Source organism: Saccoglossus kowalevskii, chromosome 11 (genome assembly GCF_978046115.1).
Source record: "Saccoglossus kowalevskii chromosome 11, keSacKowa6.1, whole genome shotgun sequence".
Classification (NCBI taxonomy): domain Eukaryota; kingdom Metazoa; phylum Hemichordata; class Enteropneusta; family Harrimaniidae; genus Saccoglossus; species Saccoglossus kowalevskii.
This window is the reverse complement of record NC_140651.1, coordinates 32703934-32724758: the sequence shown is the minus strand read 5'-3', so window position 1 is coordinate 32724758 and position 20825 is coordinate 32703934. Positions and strand designations below refer to the sequence as shown.

The window sequence follows — 20825 nt, the reverse complement described above, 5'->3', positions numbered from 1 at the left end:
CAGATCACCGTAATGCCTTCATGCATTTTTTGCTATATAACTATATAAATTATGAATATTAGATGAAAGTCATGTCCATGGCAAAGGGTATTTTTCACTGGTCCTAGATGATCTCAAACAAACAATATTGGTTTAGAAGTTGGTACAAGCAGACCATTATTCTATTTGCTTCATTAGAAGTACATTCGCTTTCATAAACAAACTTGACTGACAATTATGTTCATATAAATGGATCAGTAAGCTTTGTTTACTTACACAGGGTACCATAATAGTTCTTAAATTTACATTGCAAAACAGTCAGTAAACAGTTCGGGTGTATGTATTTTCAACTTTGGTGTCAGATTTCCACACACTGGATCAAACAAAGGGGCGTAAGTAAGAATAAAAAAGAAGAAAACACGAAAAGTTTTGTGAACACATATACAAATCATTATGTTATTATTCAAGGTACATGAATGTTTATCAGCGGATGTTAACACAGTGTATTGATGAATGGTTTGATGCTACCCTTACCACTTTAACTCTCAAATCAGAAACGGTTTATACAACCCACATGAAGCGCTAAGATGTACCACTTACAAGTAATCTATCACAGTAAATGGTTATCGGATAACATTATCAAATTCTGAATTTGGCATTGCGTATTGCTGTTGCTAGCAGTTCCTGGAGTGGAATAAAAGGAGATAAAAGATACTGGAAGGTGCCTCCCATTGAACTACAAAGAATTTAAATGTGCTGGAGAAAGCACCTACATGTATGTGAAGGGCTGGCAAGCGGAACATACAATTTACACATGGGAACGTAGTGTCGGCAGACACATTTATTTCGTTCACTACATACTTCAGCATTATAATTAACAACTGTAATGACAACATTTATTTACAGTTTGTTGCTATTAAAACGACACACTTAGCCAAATTCCCCATGAGTAGTTGATGGCCTCAAATGCTGACTGTTTTGCAATATGTTTATGAAACAATATGGTGTCCCATGTAAAATACCGTCAGACATGTTTCTTTGGCCAACACGTGCCTCTATTTCCAAATGAGAAAATCATTTTTGGGAGGACCTGCAACCCCACTCCTTTATTGTACAAAAGGTACCAACTATATTTGCAGGTAGCATGGAAGAAAGTAATACTTATTAACAAACTGGGTAATGCACAAGACACGCTTTAAAATATACTTTGCACAGAATATACACTTTACATAGAAACATCACATACAATTAAGAAGAACATGAGAACTGTAAGAAAAGTTGAAATATCTTAAAAAGAGAATAACTTGAAATTTACAGCAAAAAATTAATGAATTCTGTGATAAAAACACAACTATAAATAATTCAACTAGAATGTTTTGTTCTAATTTTGTCAATTTTTCAGGAGTTCTCCGGCATGATTTTTCCACAGTATTAACTGTCCAATTACATTGTAGTTCAACGACAGTCTAATCATTGCTTGAAATTTAGATCACTTAATGTCAGGTGGCTAAAAACTATCAATGATTTTTGCTTCGGCTGCGTAAACATCTTCGCTTAATGGCTGGTTCGGAAGAGGACAAATCGTGCATTGATGCAGCTTTTTCGCCTTTTGCTGACACTCCCCCTGTAGTATGATCACCAGCAATGCGACCACTCCTTCTCAGAGCATATGCATGTTCACCAACAACTCTCTGCGTACTGGTGGGAGTTGACTCAGTAGATTTACTGATTGGTGTTACAACACGCTTCTGTGTACTTATTTTGCTTTCCAGTTGTTTCTGTGCGCTTGTTGCAGTTCTTTGATTTACAGCTTTCAATGCATTTGATGGAGCATTATATGCATGTTCATTCACTATTCGCTGAGTGTTTATCGATGTTGCTATTTTCTCTAAATCTATTTTTTCATCTGCCAGTTCCTCTACAGGAGAGGCAGCATATGCATGCTCACAATTCACTCTTTTACTTGCCTCTCGTTCCTCTGTGTCATCTCCATCACCTGCAGTCACATCCTCTACATCATTTTGTTTCACAGATGACACCTCCTCACTCATCTCATCAAGTTTTAAACCAGCTGCAATAGATATGTCAAAATCCTCCATGTCACTGGCAGTTTTTCCATCAGGGTTCAATTTGAGAGTTCCAAGGTTGGATTTTCTAGGCATACTACTTTCAGAGTACAAAAGTGAGCTGCTCTGTTCACATTTGTCACGTGATGGCTTCACATTTGATTGGTTGTATGTTTTTTGCTCCTCGGACAAGTGTTGTTTTTCTTCTGTAGAGGCATGGTCCCAAGGCCTTTCATCATATGGAATGTCTCTGCTCCTGTTTACATCACTAAGTAGTTTGTCATTTCTTTCCTCAACATATGATATTTTGTTATCACTGTTCTCCAACACAGTTTGTTTGTCTTTTTTTTTCTCAAAGTCTGACACACAATTATCACTGTTGTCCAAAACCGTTGACTTGTCATTTCTTTCCTCAACATCTGACAATTTGTTATCACTGTTCTCTGGCATAGATGGATTGTCATTTCTTTTCTCAACATCTGAGAATATTTTATCACTGTTCTTCAACATAGTTTGTTTGCCATTTCTTTCTTTAACATCTGACAATTTGTTATCACTTTTCTCTAACATAGTTGGTTTGTCAATTTTTTCCTCAACATCTGATAGTCTGTTACTGTTTCCTGATGAATCATCATCAGAGATTTCAATAACCTCTGTTGATTGGCTAGAAATGACAGATTTGAAACTCTCTGGTTGTTTAACTACTTTCTTTTTACAACTTTTCACTAAGGTTTCTAACCAAGAAGAAGTCTCGCTGTTGATTACACCAGGAACATTACTATCAAACTTTTTCCCATGCTCATCTTGACTGGTCCTGGCAAATTTCTCTTGATTTTTTGCAGTTTTGCGATCTTCTGTTTCACAATTCTCATTGTTCTCAGTCTGATTCATGGGAATTGGAATTGGAATTGGTATGGGAATAGGGACGGGAAAGGGAACAGGATATGGCACAAAGACTGTCACTGGTGGCAGATTAAAAGGAGAGGAATTCATATGGGAGACTCCAGGTGGAGGTTGTCCTGGGATCGGGGATGGCTGGAATTGTGGATATGGTGGACCGGAAAACCTAGGTGGGTGTGGATACCGAAACAGGTTTGGATGTGAATGAGGTGGTCTGGGATTGATAGGTGTTTGATGACCTGTCATTCCTCCCTGTGGAGAAGATGCTACCATATGCGGAGTATGGGGAGGACCTTGTGTCATGATTGGAGGTCTCAACACAGGTTGTTCATGTAACATTGGTGGTACTGTAGACGGAGGTGACTCTGTCAATGCTCCACCACTATGATGACTCAGGGAGCTAGAATGTATAACAGTCTCTGTTCTTTGCACTTGTTCATTGTTTGAAATATCAGTTTTATTTGTTTCATTTCGTCCAACATTGACCAATACTTTGTCTGCCTCACCAGACTTGCACCAAGATTCAGGGGTAATTATTTGTGGGTTACCATTGGGAGTAACTGGTACAATTCTTGAGGTACTCATTGGCAGGGTTGCAGAAGCCGAGGATCCCTTCGACAGTTGGCCAGCTTGCGGCAGAGCAGCTTGTGTTTCTTTACAGAAGATGTCCATTTTGTACTGGTTCAGACATTTCATACTACAGAACTGAAGTCGTCGTTCTCCATTTCCATAATCCAAGTATTCTTTCGTGTGACGTACATGCTTACACCAGTCACACACTTTATTTCTCTTGAAGTACGCCCGCCGACATGCAGCAAAACATTTCTCACTGCAGAATGCCTTTGATTCAGTGCTTGTGTTCAGGGTATACCTCTTCATGCCAAAGTTTTGACACCATGCACACAGTATCTGCTTCTCAGGAAGTTGATCATCTGTGAAGAACAAACATCAGGTTTAGTTAAGAACAGTCAAAAGCATATCAGAGATACAAATGTATGGCTCTAGAAGCGCATTCATTTAGGCAAAATGGCCGTCAGTCAGCCATTTTGAATTCCGATCTGAAAAATACAAGCCATGCATGTCACAGTCCCCGTTAGTTATCAAATTTAAGATATATAGTTTTGTTTATAGTAATATAGCTGGAATATAACCATGTCAGGAATATGATTTTTTAACATTAAAATGATTGACATTTGTATCTAATCGTCAAACAAGTACTTGTCCATATTGAGAGATATTGCTCTGGAACAGCATTCAAAATCAGCCATTTTGAATACATATATATATATATATAACGTGATATATAACAAATATATAAAATTTAAATATAATAAGTCAAAGCATTTAAGAGATATGGCTCTAGAAGCCCAATCATTAAAACAAAATGGCCGCCATTCAGCCATTTTGAATCCAATCTGAAAAATACAATGACGAGCATCAGGAACCCGTAATGTCTTTGATGATTTTTTTAGCACAAAAATTACCACCATTCGGCCATTTTGAATAGGATAGTCAAACCAATATATCTGTTTATCTATGACATGATGTATAATGAATATTTAAAATTTGAAAATATTATCAGTCAAAACAAGTCGCAGATATGGGTCTAGAAGCCCATTCATTAAAACAAAATGACCGCCAGACAGCCATTTTGAATCCAATCTGAAAAATAAATGATGTGCATCAGGAACCTGTAATGTCTAATATATGTACCAAGTTTGAACGAAATCCATCCATAAATGCTTGATATTTGATGATTGTTTAGCACAAAAAAGGCCACCATTTGGCCATTTTGAATAGGATCGTCAAACCAATATATGACATGATGTATAATGAATATTTAAAATTTGAACATAATCAGTGAAAGCAAGTCAGAGATTTGGCACGAGAACTACATTCATTAATACAAAATGACCGCCAGTCGGCCATTTTGAATATTATCTGAAAAACAAAATTATGTGCATCAAGGTCCTATAATGTCTAATGTGTATACCAAGTTTGAACAAAATCCATCTGTAAACGGTCGAGAAATGATTGATTTTGATGATTTGTAGCACAAAAATGGCCGCCATTCGGCCATCTTGAATCAGATCGTGAAACAAATTGACGTACATATGTATAATATCATGTATGATGTATGTGTGAAGTTTGATTGTGATTGGTCCAGGCATTTCTAAGATACAGGTCCGGACGTACGCACAGACACACGGAGGTGAAAACAAAAGTCCCCGTTTTCGGACTGCATCAAGATCCAGATCTGGAATGCCAAAAGTGCTTGATTTGATGATTTTTAGCACAAAAATGGCTGCCATTTGGCCATTTTGAATCAGATAGACAGAATATATATATATGTCATGATGTATAATGAATATATAAAATTTGAACATAATCAGTCAAAGCATGGCAGAGATATGGCACTAGAACTGCATTCATTAAAAAAAAATTGGCCAATGGCCTGTTGCTCAACAGCTATTGTACAAAAGATTAGTGCTGTATATGCCACAACTTTTCGTTTAAATTTGTACTTTTAAATGAAATATCGCCAAACAACCACACAAAGTTGTCAATGGAATAATAAACACATGTATGCCTAACACCAAAGCATTGGAAATAGTGGTTAGTTGAAATTCCATTTTTAATACATACATGTAGTAATGTATCACGTAACGCAGTTATTTCTCAACAAAAATCTCAATAAAAAGTAGAAAATACAATTACAAGTTCTGTAATGTGCTATCAAAATGTATTACAAGATACTTCACATTACGTGGTTACTATAATGACTAACAGGAATATCTATGCACAGTACTGTATAGTGCCACTAACTGCTACAACCATATAGGCCAACACATCAGTACAGAGTACTGAAGAGAATGTATGGCATACGCAGTAATCCTAACTTACTCAATACAAATGGCTATCACATACACAATACAGTATTTACTAACTAGAAACACTAAGTGCTGATAGATACTATGTAATAGGTACTAAGGCTGCGAATGCCTGAGTATTCACTAGATACATAGAAGTATATGCTAGTAACAACAGAGATTAGCACTCGGATATTAAATACAGGTACTTGGTAAAATGAAAGGAAAATACTTTAAGTTACTATAATTGAAAAGATTACTTATCTAGTCTTACGGTAACAAAGACGTACTAAATACAACAGTATACATTAGCTTAACTGTAAAATACTAAGACTATCGTAATGCAACTTGTGTGCTCAAATAATACACAATCAATGCAGTCATCTACAATGCCGTAACAGTAGGGAAGTACAAATAATTTCTACACGATTACTGAAATAGTATATTCACAGGTTTATATCAACAGAAAATAGTTATGTATTCAATAATAAAATAACGCTTGAGTTCAACTACTAAATACTAAAGACATCCAAAATACAAAAAGTTCAAAATTATGCATGTAACACTACAAGTATCAACTATAACAACAATAGGATACCTCAGAAATAGTTTGGTTTCAGTGAATACCAAAATGACACAATTTAAGGTAAGTATTCAGTAATATCACTCACCAGAATGGTAGTCACAATATGTATGTATAGTAAAATACGCAATCCAGGTAAAGTACTCTGGACTAAATAAATGTATATGACACAAAATAATTATCGGTAAGGAAATATCATGCAAAATGCAAACTACACACTGGCTTGATAAGGTTACGCAATGCCAGTGCAGGCGAATTACACTACCGTAAATGCAGACTAACGTTATAGAAAATAATACGTTTTATCACAACTTATCCGGGAAATGCACAACAGTAAAATGTCACAGTCAATTTATGCACTTTCTACTTGATGCTGAATGTCACACGAATCAAAGTTTGGTAGATGTCTTAGATGGTAAACAAGTTCGACTGGTTGTCGACACCAGAAAGTCACGTGATCCGAATGGCGGGACTTTTCCACAACGAAGAACAGTCTTCACTTTAGTTGAAATCTCGACAGGACAACATAATTGGCCGAGTCGATCTACTGGAAACAGTTAATACTGGCGTACAGAACTCAAAATGTCAACGATTGTACTCACAGGAACCTGGATACTTGGTTCAACCACGGTTTTGTTCAATACAATGGCAACAGCAGACTGCAACCTCTGCGGCCGATCCACACAACCACAACTTTCGGAAAAGACTTCTACCAGTCACTAAATTTCACGCAAACACCATTTCGTCTGTCCCAAGAGTTCCACAACATCCATAACCACTTTAATTCAGTCTTTGGAAGGAATTCGGTCGATTTAACAGGAGAATCGACCTGCCCACACAGACGGAAACAATTCGAACATGACACACTAAACCGCCATGCTGACCGACACAGGGACGCACAGACTTATTCATAAACAAAGTTATTCCAACACCATGGCGCTCTCACTATAGACCGCCACAGTAGCATAGAAGAAATTTTAGAGTTTTGGGGGCTAATTTGCAGAATTTTTGGCAGATCGACTTCTCATGAACAAATTACCGTCTACCCTCATCAAGGCATCCACACACCAAAATTCGAGTCAAACGGTTCGGCGGTTTTTGAGAAGAAGTTGTGCACAGACAGATAGATAGACGGACGACAGACACAGGACAGAAACCCATCCCTTAGGCTCAGCGGACCTATGGTCCATTGAGCCAAAAATGGCCGCCAGTCAGCCATTTTAATTTGGGTCTGAAAAATAAAAAGATGTACATCAAGGTACCATAAAGTCCAACGTATGTATCAAGTTTGAACAAAATCTATCTGTAATATCATGTGAAGTTTGATTGTGATTGGTCCAGGCAATTCTAAGATACCGGTCCGGACGCAAGCACAGACACACAAAGGTCAAAACACAAGTCCCTGTTTTCGGACTGCGCCGTCAGAACAGGGACTAAAAACTATTGCAGAAGCTAATCTAAAATTTTATACATTTGTTCTTGCTGGATTAAAAAGTAGACAATATCACCCAGCACATCTTTCTCAAAAAAAATCACATTAACGAACCTCATGCGCCAAATTATTTTTTTTTTTCATTTTATTAGTAACAAAACTATATTCTAAAAAAATTAAATCAAACACAACTGCATTGCTTTGTAGCAAATGATCGCGGTACCGCAATCTTCTCATGCTGTGTTCAACAATTGTTGATTATTACCTCGTAGTGATTATAATGTGCAAAAAATGATTTTGTTAAATTGTTATGAAAATTTCAACTTATTTCATCGTAAGTGAATGATTCCAGTCGTATTTTAAATGCTGGATGTTGTAAAAAATGAATATTCGTCATGTTTTGACGGTAAAACTTTTAAGCATCAGGAAAGATTAAAATAACACATTAAAAAACTGCCCAAAAATCGCCTTGGGCAATTTCTTGGTCCCATTTTATTTTTTTAAAAACCCAAACTACCGTTTACGGCCCAAGGCGAATGTGAATAATATGAGGTTATTATGCAGATACCAAAAACTATGCACGAAGAAAGTTCAGAGGGAGTATCAACCCACGCGCAGCGGAGGTTGATGCAACAGCGTACTGTCTGAGTGCATATTTTGCGGCATCCTCGTAATAACCTTATTATTATAGAAATTTTCCTTCAAATCATGGGATACATCATGGGAATGCTGAAAACCAAAATGTTCAGAACAGAATCAGCAAACTTCTTTGTTGCAGCCATGTTTGTTTTTCATTATTAGAGGATGGTTACGCATGTAATCATTCCAAAACAAAACAAAACAAATTATTATGAAGAAAACAAAAAAACAAACAAAAAAATGGAAAAATCATGCATACCTGAAAACGGTTCATTTGGCAGAACTCCATTTCTAAATACAGTCAGCATATTACCCTGTACCATGGGGGACGGAGCAGAACTCCCAGCATACACACCTACAACAGGTATTTGTTGAGCAACAGTTGGGGGAATGCTTGGAGCTATTGGTCTGAGCTGGGAATGTGGTGACCTGTCTTTGGATGACTGATGACCTGATTTACTGACATGTTTAGGATCTTTAGTTGTCTTCTCTTTCTGCCTAGACATCGAATGATGATCTCTAATGTTGGATTCTAAGGTTCGTTTCTTGGCACCTACAGGAAATCAAGAATTTAAAATGGACATCATTTTCTATTGCCAACAGGTCTCAATCAAAAATATCACTTTTCACCAAAAATTACAAAAATATTCATCAAAATTAGATATTTGCAGATATCACGAAATGAATAAATCTGAGAGAGGTCCACATGTAGTACCTATATATGTAATATCAAAGCAATCGGACTTGCAGTTTTCAAGAAGAAGTCAAAATATCACTATTACCAAAAGTATTCATCAAAATTAGAGAATTAAAGATATCATCACGAAATGAACAGAATTTAAGTGAGGTCTGCCCAAGGTACATATACACCAAGTACCAAAGCAATAAAGATTGTAGTTTACAAGAAGAAGTTGAAAATGTAAAAAGTTGACACAGACGATGGACAATCACTCATATGATAAGCTTCGCTCATCAAAGTCGACAGCAGAACTAAAAAAAATCAAAGAAAGCTTAGAAAGAACTCCCATGTGCTGAGAGTATTGGAGACACATTAAATATAATTCGAAATTACTTAGCTGAAAACTAATTATGCAAATCAGAAAATTAATATGACCAGATTTGAGTGTAAAACTAACGAGGTCTGCGTAATGTAACAGAAAATCTATGTCTCCAAGTTTAATTGAAATGTGATTAGAACCAAAAAATTATGAATTATTATGCTTATTAGGGAATTAATATGAACAGATTTTTACCCCAAACTAATTAGGTTTGTACATTGTCCTAGAGCATCTTTGTACTAAGTTTCATTGAAATGGAATAATTAGTACCGTGAAAACTCCAAAATTTCGACCCCTCTAAAAATTCGGACGCCTATTTATTTGCCGGGGTTCGGTGTTTTATTTACCTCCAAATTTTCGACTCCACTAAGAATTGCCTACTCATTCTTATTCGAAAATTGCGACCAGTTTTAGTTTTCCCCCAAACGAAAAAAAAAACGATGTGAGCGTTCAAACGGGACCTTCCTCGAAGGCATGAATCCGGGTTTCTGATTGACTGAGAGATTTTTATTTTATTGGTAACGAAAATATATTCTAAATAAACGAAGTTTCAAATAAAAACGAACACAAAAATCTCGGCATGCTGTGTTTCTGAATTGTTGATTATTACTGTACTCAGTAGTGATTATAATAATGTACACAAAATAAATTTGTTGAATGGTTATGAAATACAAATAAAAGTCAACTTAGTTTCATCGTAAGCGAATGATTCCGGTCTCGTATAAACGTTTGATGCTGTAGGATATCCGCCATGTTCTCTTAGGTCAAATAGGTCAAATCGCTAATTAACCAATCAAAAAGCTGGATGATGCCAACGTGTTCAAATTACCATAGCTTATTTAAATATGTTAATGTTATTGAACGCAATGCGGAAGAGATTGGTGTTGTAGTACGATATTTTGGCTTGGATTTTGATGCGAAAACGGCATGATTTTTTTTAAATAAAAAAATTAGTTGTTTTTAAAAAATAAACTGGTCATCTGAAGAATAATTTAACATTGTTCACAGTGATAACAGCTCATTCTCGAAAGGAAGCTTACCCGCTCACGCTAGTCACGATAAAAATCATACACGTGTACTCTTGAATAGACAGACGTCAATGACTACGGTAAAACTTACTCTATTTTAGCCGGCAGGATTGATTGAAATGTCCAAAAAATGACGCCAAAATACACCTTAAAAGTCCCATTTTATTTTCTTAAATCCCATTTTATTTTTTAATCCAAGGGCGAATTTACGGCAGAATTTGGTCCCTCAAATAAGGGACACGTGAGCTTTGATTCTAACCGGATACATTGCACTGGGTCGGGGAGATAGTTTGCTAAACTTCCATGTATCTTTTGTCCAATGGGTACCTGTACTTCGAACATTCGCAAGTTTTCCTAGGTAGTGCGAGACAGCTTTGTCTTTTGACCTATTAGTTTTGTGCTGACCTCTTCTCTGCGTCTTGATGTTTTGTTTTGCTTGTCATAATACTCACTGATTGATGACTTTGTTTAGATTTTGAGTTACAACTCGGCCACGACCTTTGCTTTTACCGTGAAACATGAGGAAGTTTACGTCAATTGACGGACATTGCATTTTTTTAAAACTAATGAAGCACACTGTCTATCATCCCCATTTTTTCATTTGCTGATTTCTATTCTGAAAAATTCGACCGTCCGAAAATGCACCTTAATTTTGACTCTAAAAACACGTCACATTTCTAACACCAATTATTTAAAACCGGTGGAAATTTTGGAGTTTTTACGGTGCTTTAGATATCAGTGTGAAAGCTTAAAATTGGTTAATTATGCAAATTAGGTAATTAATATGTACAGATTTTAACCCACAATTATTCAGGTCTGTCTATTGTCCTACAGCATAAATGTACATTCATTGATATGTGATGTATAGTACCCGAGATATCAGTGTGAAAGTTGGTTAATTATGCAAATTAGGTGATTAATATGCACAAATATTTACCGGAAACTAATTGGGTCTGCATAATTCTAGATTCATTGAAATGTGATGATTAGTACTTTAGATATCAGTAGAAAAGCTGAAAATTAATTATGCAAATTAGGTAATTAATATGCACAATTATTTACCCTAAAACTAATCAGGTCTCTGCATAGTCCTAAAGGATCTATGTACCAAGTTTCATTGAAATGCGATGATTAGTACTTGAGATACCCGTGGAAAAGCTGAAAATTAACTAATTATGCAAATTAGGTGATTAATATGCACAAATATTTATCGAAAACAATCAATCTCTGCATAGTCCTTGAGTATGTAAGTACCAAGTTTCATTGAAATGTAATGCTAACTACTTATATCAAATGCTGAAAATTAATTAATTATGCAAATTAGGTAATTAATATGTACTGATATTACCATAAAAACTATCAGGTCTGTGCAGTGTCGTATGACATCTATGTACCAAGTTTCATTGAAATGTGATGATTAGTACTTGAGATATCAGTGGAAAAACCGAAAATTGACTAATCATTATGCAAATTAGGTAATTAGTATCCACGGATTATTACCAAAAACTAATCAAAACCTAGCATTAGTTCAGAGCATCTATGTACCAAGTTTCATCAAAATCCAATGAGTGGTTGTTTAGATATCAGTGGAACAGTCATGGAACCACTAAAAAATAGCTAATTATCATGCAAATTAGGTAATTAATATGCACGGATTTTTACCAAAAAATAATCAAATCTGCGCATATGTTCAGAGCATCTATGTACCAAGTTTCATCAAAATCCAATGAGTGGTTCTTTAGATATCAGTGGAACAGTCATAGAACAGCTAAAAAATAGCTAATTATCATGCAAATTAGGTAATTAACGAGCATGGATTTTTACCAAAACCTAATCAAATCTGCGCATTGGCCCAGAGCATCTATGCACCAAGTTTCATCAAAAACCGATGTATGGTTCTTGAGATAGCAGTGGAACAGTCGGACACACATACACACACACATACACACATACACACATACACACATACACACATACAGACACACTAACTGCAAAGACTCCCATTTTGTGCTTCGCACATGGGAGTCAAAAATGATTGTTTTAAAAGTTGACTTACTCAATGGGTTTATTGCTGGCTTATGAGATACATGTGTAGATCATACATACATACACTGTACATAGTATTGAAATTCACCACTTGACTAATACTGAGGGTATATAATTTTCTCTAAATGGGCCATTCCAGTTTATATCTGCACCCCCCTGTTGATGTGGTCGGATTTCCCAGGTATGTACGACCTAGAAAAAGTGCCATATGCGAGAACCAAGTTGCGAGTCGCAAGTAGCAAAATATGCCATATGCTAGTGGTAAAAACGGCATATGCGAGTGGTAAAATGTATCATTTGCTAGTAGCAAAAAAGCCCTATGCGAGGGGTAATACAAAGGCCAGGAAAACTGGTGTATGCGAGGGGTGGAGTCATTTGCCAGTTTGCTCAACGGCTGTATTCGTTTGTTTATAATATAATAACGTACGTTCAAATGTGTTTTATCACAGTAAAATCAAATATTTACCATGGTTATGAAATGATGTGTACATGGTTGGTTCAGATTGGCATGATGCTGTTGAGGCTTTTACTTTAGGGGTGATTCATATATAACAATAATGGTAGCAAATATGTGTCAGCGCGATCTAGCCTAGGTGTCAACCGGCGCACGCCGCCCGGTACTCAACATTACAGTCGACCAGTGTATGCAGATTACATTACGAAGGTCACAAATAAAAGCAGCTTTAACTACTATTTCCTGCTGCTTTTTTGTTTATTATTCATTTAAGTGTTTATATCATAAAGCTCGTTCAGTCGTTTGCATAGAATCAATGTTTGCTCTTCACAAACTGCACAGTGAACGTGACAGTACAATAATTTAATAAACGGCCATGACCAGCCAGCACACTCCACATAACATGTGAAAATTGTTTTTTACTTTCGGTAAAATTAGTATGAACCCGTGGTCTGCGATTAAAGAATCATAGAATTATAATTGTAGTTAGTGAAAACGAGTGTTCACAGAGTTCTTGTGTCATGCGCCGCCGGTTAAATGAAGACAATGGCAGGTTTCAAAAGTAGTCACACCTCGGAGAGGTGTTAAATTTGCCACAACCCAAGTGTTAACTAGCACACAATTCCATAATAATACAACGAATTGGTAGTATACGTAAAGGAATAAAGTGCATGTTGAGTGATAAGTCCGCATGTTTACGAGACGTCCCTCACACATAGAATGTATTTACATGCAACCCGGATCAAATTTGAATTGAAACAAATTGAAACAAAGAAGCATCTGCCGTTGCTTGATCGGGATAGAGAGGCAATTTTTACGGGTAAATGCTAGTAGAAGACTTAGCCTCAATGCCCCAAATACTTCGACCTAACCACTTTACTTGTACAAGTAGAAAAAGTTTTATGTTTCGCTAAAATAAGAATGGACATGTTAGCATTGAAATAATCATAGAAGTACAGTTATCATCAGTACAAGTAGACTCGCTGAACAGGAACTCACACGGGACAAAATTGCTTTGAAACTAGCCATTGTTTCCATTGGCTCGCGTGTGAGTTCCTGTTCAGCGAGTCTACTTGTACTGATGATAACTGTACTTCTATGATTATTTCAACGCAAACATGAAACTTTTTCTACTTGTACAAGTAAAGTGGTTAGGTCGAAGTGTTTAGGGCATTGAGGCTAAGTCTTCTACTAGCATTTACCCGTAAAAATTGTCTCTCTATCCCGATCAAGCAACGGCAGAAGCTTCTTTGTTTCAATTTGTTTCAATTCAAATTTGATCCGGGTTGCGTGTAAATACATTCCATGTGTGAGGTTTGGTTTATTGAAACACTTAAACTTCTCAGAAGGAATTAAAATGGTTACACCAACTGCTAAAACACATATATAAAACAAACAAATTTTACAAGAATTACTGTCTAAAGCACGACAATGAGGGATGTCTCGTAAACATGCGGACTTATCACTCAACATGCACTTTATTTCTTTACGTATACTATCAATTCGTGTCGATGTATTATTATGGAATTGTGTGCTAGTTAACACTTGGCTTGTGGTAAATTTAACACCTCTCCGAGGTGTGACTACTTTTGAAACCTGCCATTGTCTTCATTTAACCGGCGGCGCGTGACACAAGAATTCTGTGAACACCCGTTTTTACTAACTACAATTATAATTCTATGCTTCTTTAATCGCAGACCACGGGTTCATACTAATTTTACCGAAAGTAAAAAACAATTTTCACATGTTATGTGGAGTGTGCTGGCTGGTCATGGCCGTTTATTAAATTATTGTGCTGTCACGTTCACTGTGCAGTGTGTGAAGAACAAACATCCATTCTATGCAAACGACTGAACGAACTTTTTGATATAAGCACTTAAATGAATAATAAACAAAAAGCACTGGAAATAGTAGTTAAAGCTGCTTTTATTTGTGACCTTCGCAATGTAATCCGCGTACACTGGTCGACTGTAATGTTGAGTACCGGGCGGCGTGCGCCGGTTGACACCTAGGCTAGATCGCGCTGACACATATTTGCTACCATTATTGTTATATATGAATCACCCCTAAAGTAAAAGCCTCAACAGCATCATGCCAATCTGAACCAACCATGTACACATCATTTCATAACCATGGTAAATATTTGATTTTACTGTGATAAAACACATTTGAACGTACGTTATTATATTATAAGCAAACGAATCCAGCCGTTGAGCAAACTGGCAAATGACTCCACCCCTCGCATACACCAGTTTTCCTGGCCTTTGTATTACCCCTCGCATAGGGCTTTTTTGCTACTAGCAAATGATACATTTTACCACTCGCATAAGCCGTTTTTACCACTAGCATATGGCATATTTTGCTACTTGCGACTCGCAACTTGGTACTCGCATATGGCACTTTTTCTAGGTCGTACATACCTCGATTTCCTGCACTGTATGATGGGGAAAATACCCCGGAATTCCAACTGTATATGGAGAAACAGAATCTGGAAATCCAGACGAGTATGGAAAAAAAATGCCTGGAAATCCAGGCAGTTATGGCTACTAAATAAAATATGGCCTAGTTTATCTCGCCACATACCGGTTGATGAGGTTGGATTTCCAACAGTATGACTAAAAAAAACTTGGAATTCTGACTGTAATATGGTAAAAAAATTGGGCCAGTATGAAATAGTTATTACTGAAATTAGATAAGGATGGAGGCACAAATGAGCTCATCAACACTGTGAATCAGGACTAGTTTGGATTTCCATTATCAAATATAAAATTTTGAACTTGGTAAATTAGCATATGATGAGAGTTATATTTGAAATCCTACTCTGTATGGTGGCACAATGGAACTCATCAACACCATAAGTAGGAACTGTAGTTTTGGATTTCCATTACTGTATGGTGAATGGTGATTTGGAAATAAAACTTTGTATGACTTATACACCCATGGAAATTATACCCTGTATGAAGTAAACACACAAGCTCATCAACAGGGGGGGGGGGGGGGGGGGGGGGGGGGGGTGCAGATATAAACTGGAATGGCCCAATGTCAGAATTCATTTTGAACATAAAAAAAAGCTGAAATTACAATAGTGATTTTAATCCATTAAAACATGACAATAAAAATGCCTTACATACCCTCTTTGCGTGGCATCTGCTCTGGTGCTGTATTGGCAAAGTGATTCACATGTAACCGCAGATCTTGCGTATCAGTTTTGTCAACTTTATCGTAACCATACCAACCAAGCAACTCATTCATTGTGTTTTCTGCAAAATTCTGAAATCACAAACATAAAAATGTTACTTACAGTTTTAATCAACTTCTAGTAACTTATTACACTCAAAACAGTCTATGGTAAATTGACACATTCTTTCCCAGAGTCCCAGATTTGAATTGTTGGAAACGTGTGCATGCTTATAAAATGTCAAATAGTTTGAACTGTTGTCCTCTGTCATCTGACATGCATGTAATCAGCAGAGATTATAAAATGTCAAATAGTTTGAACTGTTGTCCTCTGTCATCTGACATGCATGTAATCAGCAGAGATTATAAAATGTCAAATAGTTTGAACTGTTGTCCTCTGTGATCTGACATGCATGTAATCAGCAGAGATTATAAAATGTCAAATAGTTTGAACTGTTGTCCTCTGTCATCTGACATGCATGTAATCAGCAGAGATTATAAAATGTCAAATAGTTTGAACTGTTGTCCTCTGTGATCTGACATGCATGTAATCAGCAGAGATTATAAAATGTCAAATAGTTTGAACTGTTGTCCTCTGTGATCTGACATGCATGTAATCAGCAGAGATTACAAAATTTTGCTTCCAAGACCCCTAATACATGTAAGTACTATGAGAAAAAGACAAGAATTGTATTTACTGATTCAGTTTTGAACATTATCAATAGAATAAATTCCCAGGTCTGTTTCTCTTTGTCATCGGGACTCACTACCCAAATATACAATAACTGTGATTCAAATGTGCATTGTATGCATTATTTGACTACAAAAAGTCAGTACTAACGAGCACATGAAAATGAGATGGATTATTCACTGGGTTACTAGTAATAACAAAAGTTTGGCTTCATAAATATTCATGATTACTAATATTTACATTAATGTTAACATTACACTGTTGCCAATTAGTGGTCCAAGTGTAATTAACCTTGCAAGTACATGTATAGTTCAATAAATTTTATTCAAACTGTAACTGTAGGCAAATATTGCAGTCCGAAGAATTACCATTTGGCAAATTTTAGTGAAAACACCATGATTTTGTCATTGAGATTACATGTAGATGTTGAAAGATTAGAACAACTTACCATCTAATTTGCTTCAAAATATTGAATACCGACAAACTTTTGTCTATAAACTATAGTCATGACATATCTACACGTGGAAATAATGTAGATACGTCTAGACTATATTCCACAATATTTTGAAACAAAGTACTAAGGTAATCAGTTGATCTGATCGGGAGCAATCTCAATGAAAAGGTCTGGGTGGTTTTTACTGTAAAATTAAGTTTTTTAGTGAATTTACTGCAATGTTGAATATATTTTAATATGGTCACAGATAGAAATAAAAATGTAAATATGCATTGATTTTTACCAAAACCTAATCAAATCTGCACATTGGTCCAGAGCATCTATGCACCAAGTTTCATCAAAAACCGATGTATGGTTCTTGAGATATCAGTGGAACAGACAGACACACACCACACAAATACACACACACATACATGTACATACATACATACAGACACACTACCAGTAACTGCAAAGACTCCCATTGTGTGCTTCGCACACAGGATTCAAAAATGTGCGGCCAAATCCACAAAACATACAGATTACTCCTATTGTCTTGTGTTTCCTATAAATACTTCAACAGCAAAGTCACAATTTAGTACATTCATATGCATCCATAAATATTTGTGTGTGTGACAGTCAACAATAATCATAATAGTTAATTTATATAGCACATTACTCCATCACAATGTAAATAACACTGATGAGTATCATGGAATCATTACGGATTTATATAGCACATTACTCCATCACAATGTAAATAACACTGATGAGTATCATGGAATCATTACGGATTTATATAGCACATTACTCCATCACAATGTAAATAACACTGATGAGTATCATGGAATCATTACGGATTTATATAGCACATTACTCCATCACAATGTAAATAACACTGATGAGTATCATGGAATCATTACGGATTTATATAGCACATTACTCCATCACAATGTAAATAAGACTGATGAGTATCATGGAATCATTACGGATTTATATAGCACATTACTCCATCACAATGTAAATAAGACTGATGAGTATCATGGAATCATTACGGATTTATATAGCACATTACTCCATCACAATGTAAATAAGACTGATGAGTATCATGGAATCATTACGGATTTATATAGCACATTACTCCATCACAATGTAAATAAGACTGATGAGTATCATGGAATCATTACGGATTTACCTGTCCAACAAATGACCAGCAGCAGCTGGACTTAACAAAGGATCCTAACTGTACACAACAATAACTAACACAGGCAGTAAGCGCAACACGTAGTTGAGAGGGAACTGATAAGTTTTAATATGGTAACTCTAGAATGCTGCTTTTCAGAACACGTGAGAAACTAAGAGACAACAATTTTTTGATCTTGCATAATTTAGTAGGATTACACACGCCTGTATGTAAAAGATATTTTCTAAAAATGTATGACCTAGATGAATATCTGTATCACAAGCATGTGTTGCATAATTCACTTAATGTTGAAATCCAGTCAAACATGTGTACACGCCCACCCAAAGTAACGATATTCCTAAACAGGTGGCTATTATAAAAAGATTGATTATATTTAATTTGTGAATAAATACTTGACATTAATTGTTCATCTTAAGAGGAATTTATTTGATTGATTTAAAAATAGCAATAAAACAAAAGTATAATTGTTTGCCATGTTTAAATTGAAAATATCACTATGGAAACTTCTGTGACTATGACATGTATATTGGCCTTATACACTGACAGTTTTTGCTTGACCAAACCAGTGCCAAATAGGTGGACACTGGTCACAATTGGTCACTTATAAATTATAATTGCAGCGCCCAAAAGTGGTCACTGATATTTTGATTGATAACACAATGTCACACCATACATCTATCTGCTTATAAATGCATATGAATAAAATGGGACACTTGATTAACCATGCATTGAAAATAATTTGAAATAGATCACTGCCCTTGCAAGTGATTATACGAACATCTTGGATGAAGTGGTTACTGTACGACTTTCCTGATGATTTTCACAAAGTCTGTGAGTGTGTAGATTATTTTCTCTCACGATGCATGGGGATCCCATGAAAATTACTTTCATTTCTACACACACGTCAGGATGAGGCTATGACATACTGTCAAAGTTTACTGGAAAAATTATTGATACTACATAATGAGAGCTTTACTGATTGTTACTAGTATGTGTTTATCAAACTGGTGATGTCACCTGACTCCATGAAGATATAAATTAAATAAATGCTAGGGTATGTATGAATACCTGAATAAAATGTTGTACTTTTTATAGTATCGGGGTACATGTACTGTATTAATCTCAAGGTCCCTTATGGAATAATATAGCATGAACTGCATAAACATTCCAAAATAGTGCAGCAATACATATATGCACAATATTAGCAGGAAAAATAGAAGCCAAGATTTTGACGGGGAAATGGCAAAAATATCCAGTTACTGTGCAATCTAATTAACAGAGTAAATTACTTACATCTGGTTTTCATTGCTTGTCTCTTCCTTTATACACTTATTTTTATGTATAATTTTTGCCAACTTTTCATATATTTATGTCTTGAAAGTTATACATCAGTCAAAGTTGAGTTATTTTACCCACAAGAAACAAAGTTTGATGACAACAATAAGACATTTACTTCAGTAATAAGCAAGCTTATTATCTCTCCATATTCGCAATATATGTTTCCATTATTTGAACTTTCAAGCTAGGTTGATCTTAAAGTATACAATTACACCCAATTATACTTGTATTGGTTTCATGTTTCTACTCAGAGACAGACATCTAGAAAAGGCACATTTTTACCAATATCTCCAAAAATTATGAGTCAGCATTACCAAAATTAAAATGCACACATTGAGTTATCCCAACCACCAGAAAGTGTTAACGACGATGACAACGACAGACGTGGTAACCTTTAAAACTAGTCATTTCATTATCATTACAGGCATATATTGTACACCAGGTAAAAAGTAAACGTAGATATTTGTTCTATTAGAAGGACATCTCAAATTAAAACACATGGACATCAACAGATTCACCAGATAAAAAATTGAACATATTTGCTCTATTAGAAGCACATCTTAAATGGAAGTTTTATGTGTTGTATACTGAGTCATTGAATAGATGACTTATTTTAAGCAGACATGGACCTCTTTATGCGAGAGCATGCACTACAAATAGTGCTAATACAGTATACAAATATAATCTAAATAACATGATGAGACACATTTATATATTTATAAGAGTGAAAGATATAAATGAAAGTTACCAAGGACAGAAATTACCTCATTAAGTTTTGCAGAATTGAAAATAAAATTCAGAAAATTTGTTGAAATCTAATGATGTAAACTGAGAATCAATTTTGAATTTTATAATTCCCTAAAGGGTTCTCTTCCATAATTAAGATATACATGATAGAAGTCTCTTGAGTTGATAAGATGCACTCTG

The 20825-nt window shown here is 35.6% G+C and overlaps 1 protein-coding gene across 1 annotated transcript in view; it reads right to left on the bottom strand.

Annotated features, from left to right (window-relative positions):
* Positions 1-127: 127 nt before the first annotated feature.
* The window catches only part of LOC102810227 (uncharacterized), a 49423-nt gene continuing 28725 nt past the window's right edge, over positions 128-20825 (bottom strand). Inside the window, exons 2-4 of the mRNA XM_085505119.1 lie at positions 16187-16325; positions 8729-9022; positions 128-3877 (exon numbers count right to left, since the gene is read on the bottom strand). Of these exons, the coding sequence (XP_085361245.1) occupies positions 1497-3877; positions 8729-9022; positions 16187-16325 (2814 nt within the window). The 3' untranslated portion in view covers positions 128-1496. The remainder of the gene's footprint in view (positions 3878-8728; positions 9023-16186; positions 16326-20825) is intronic.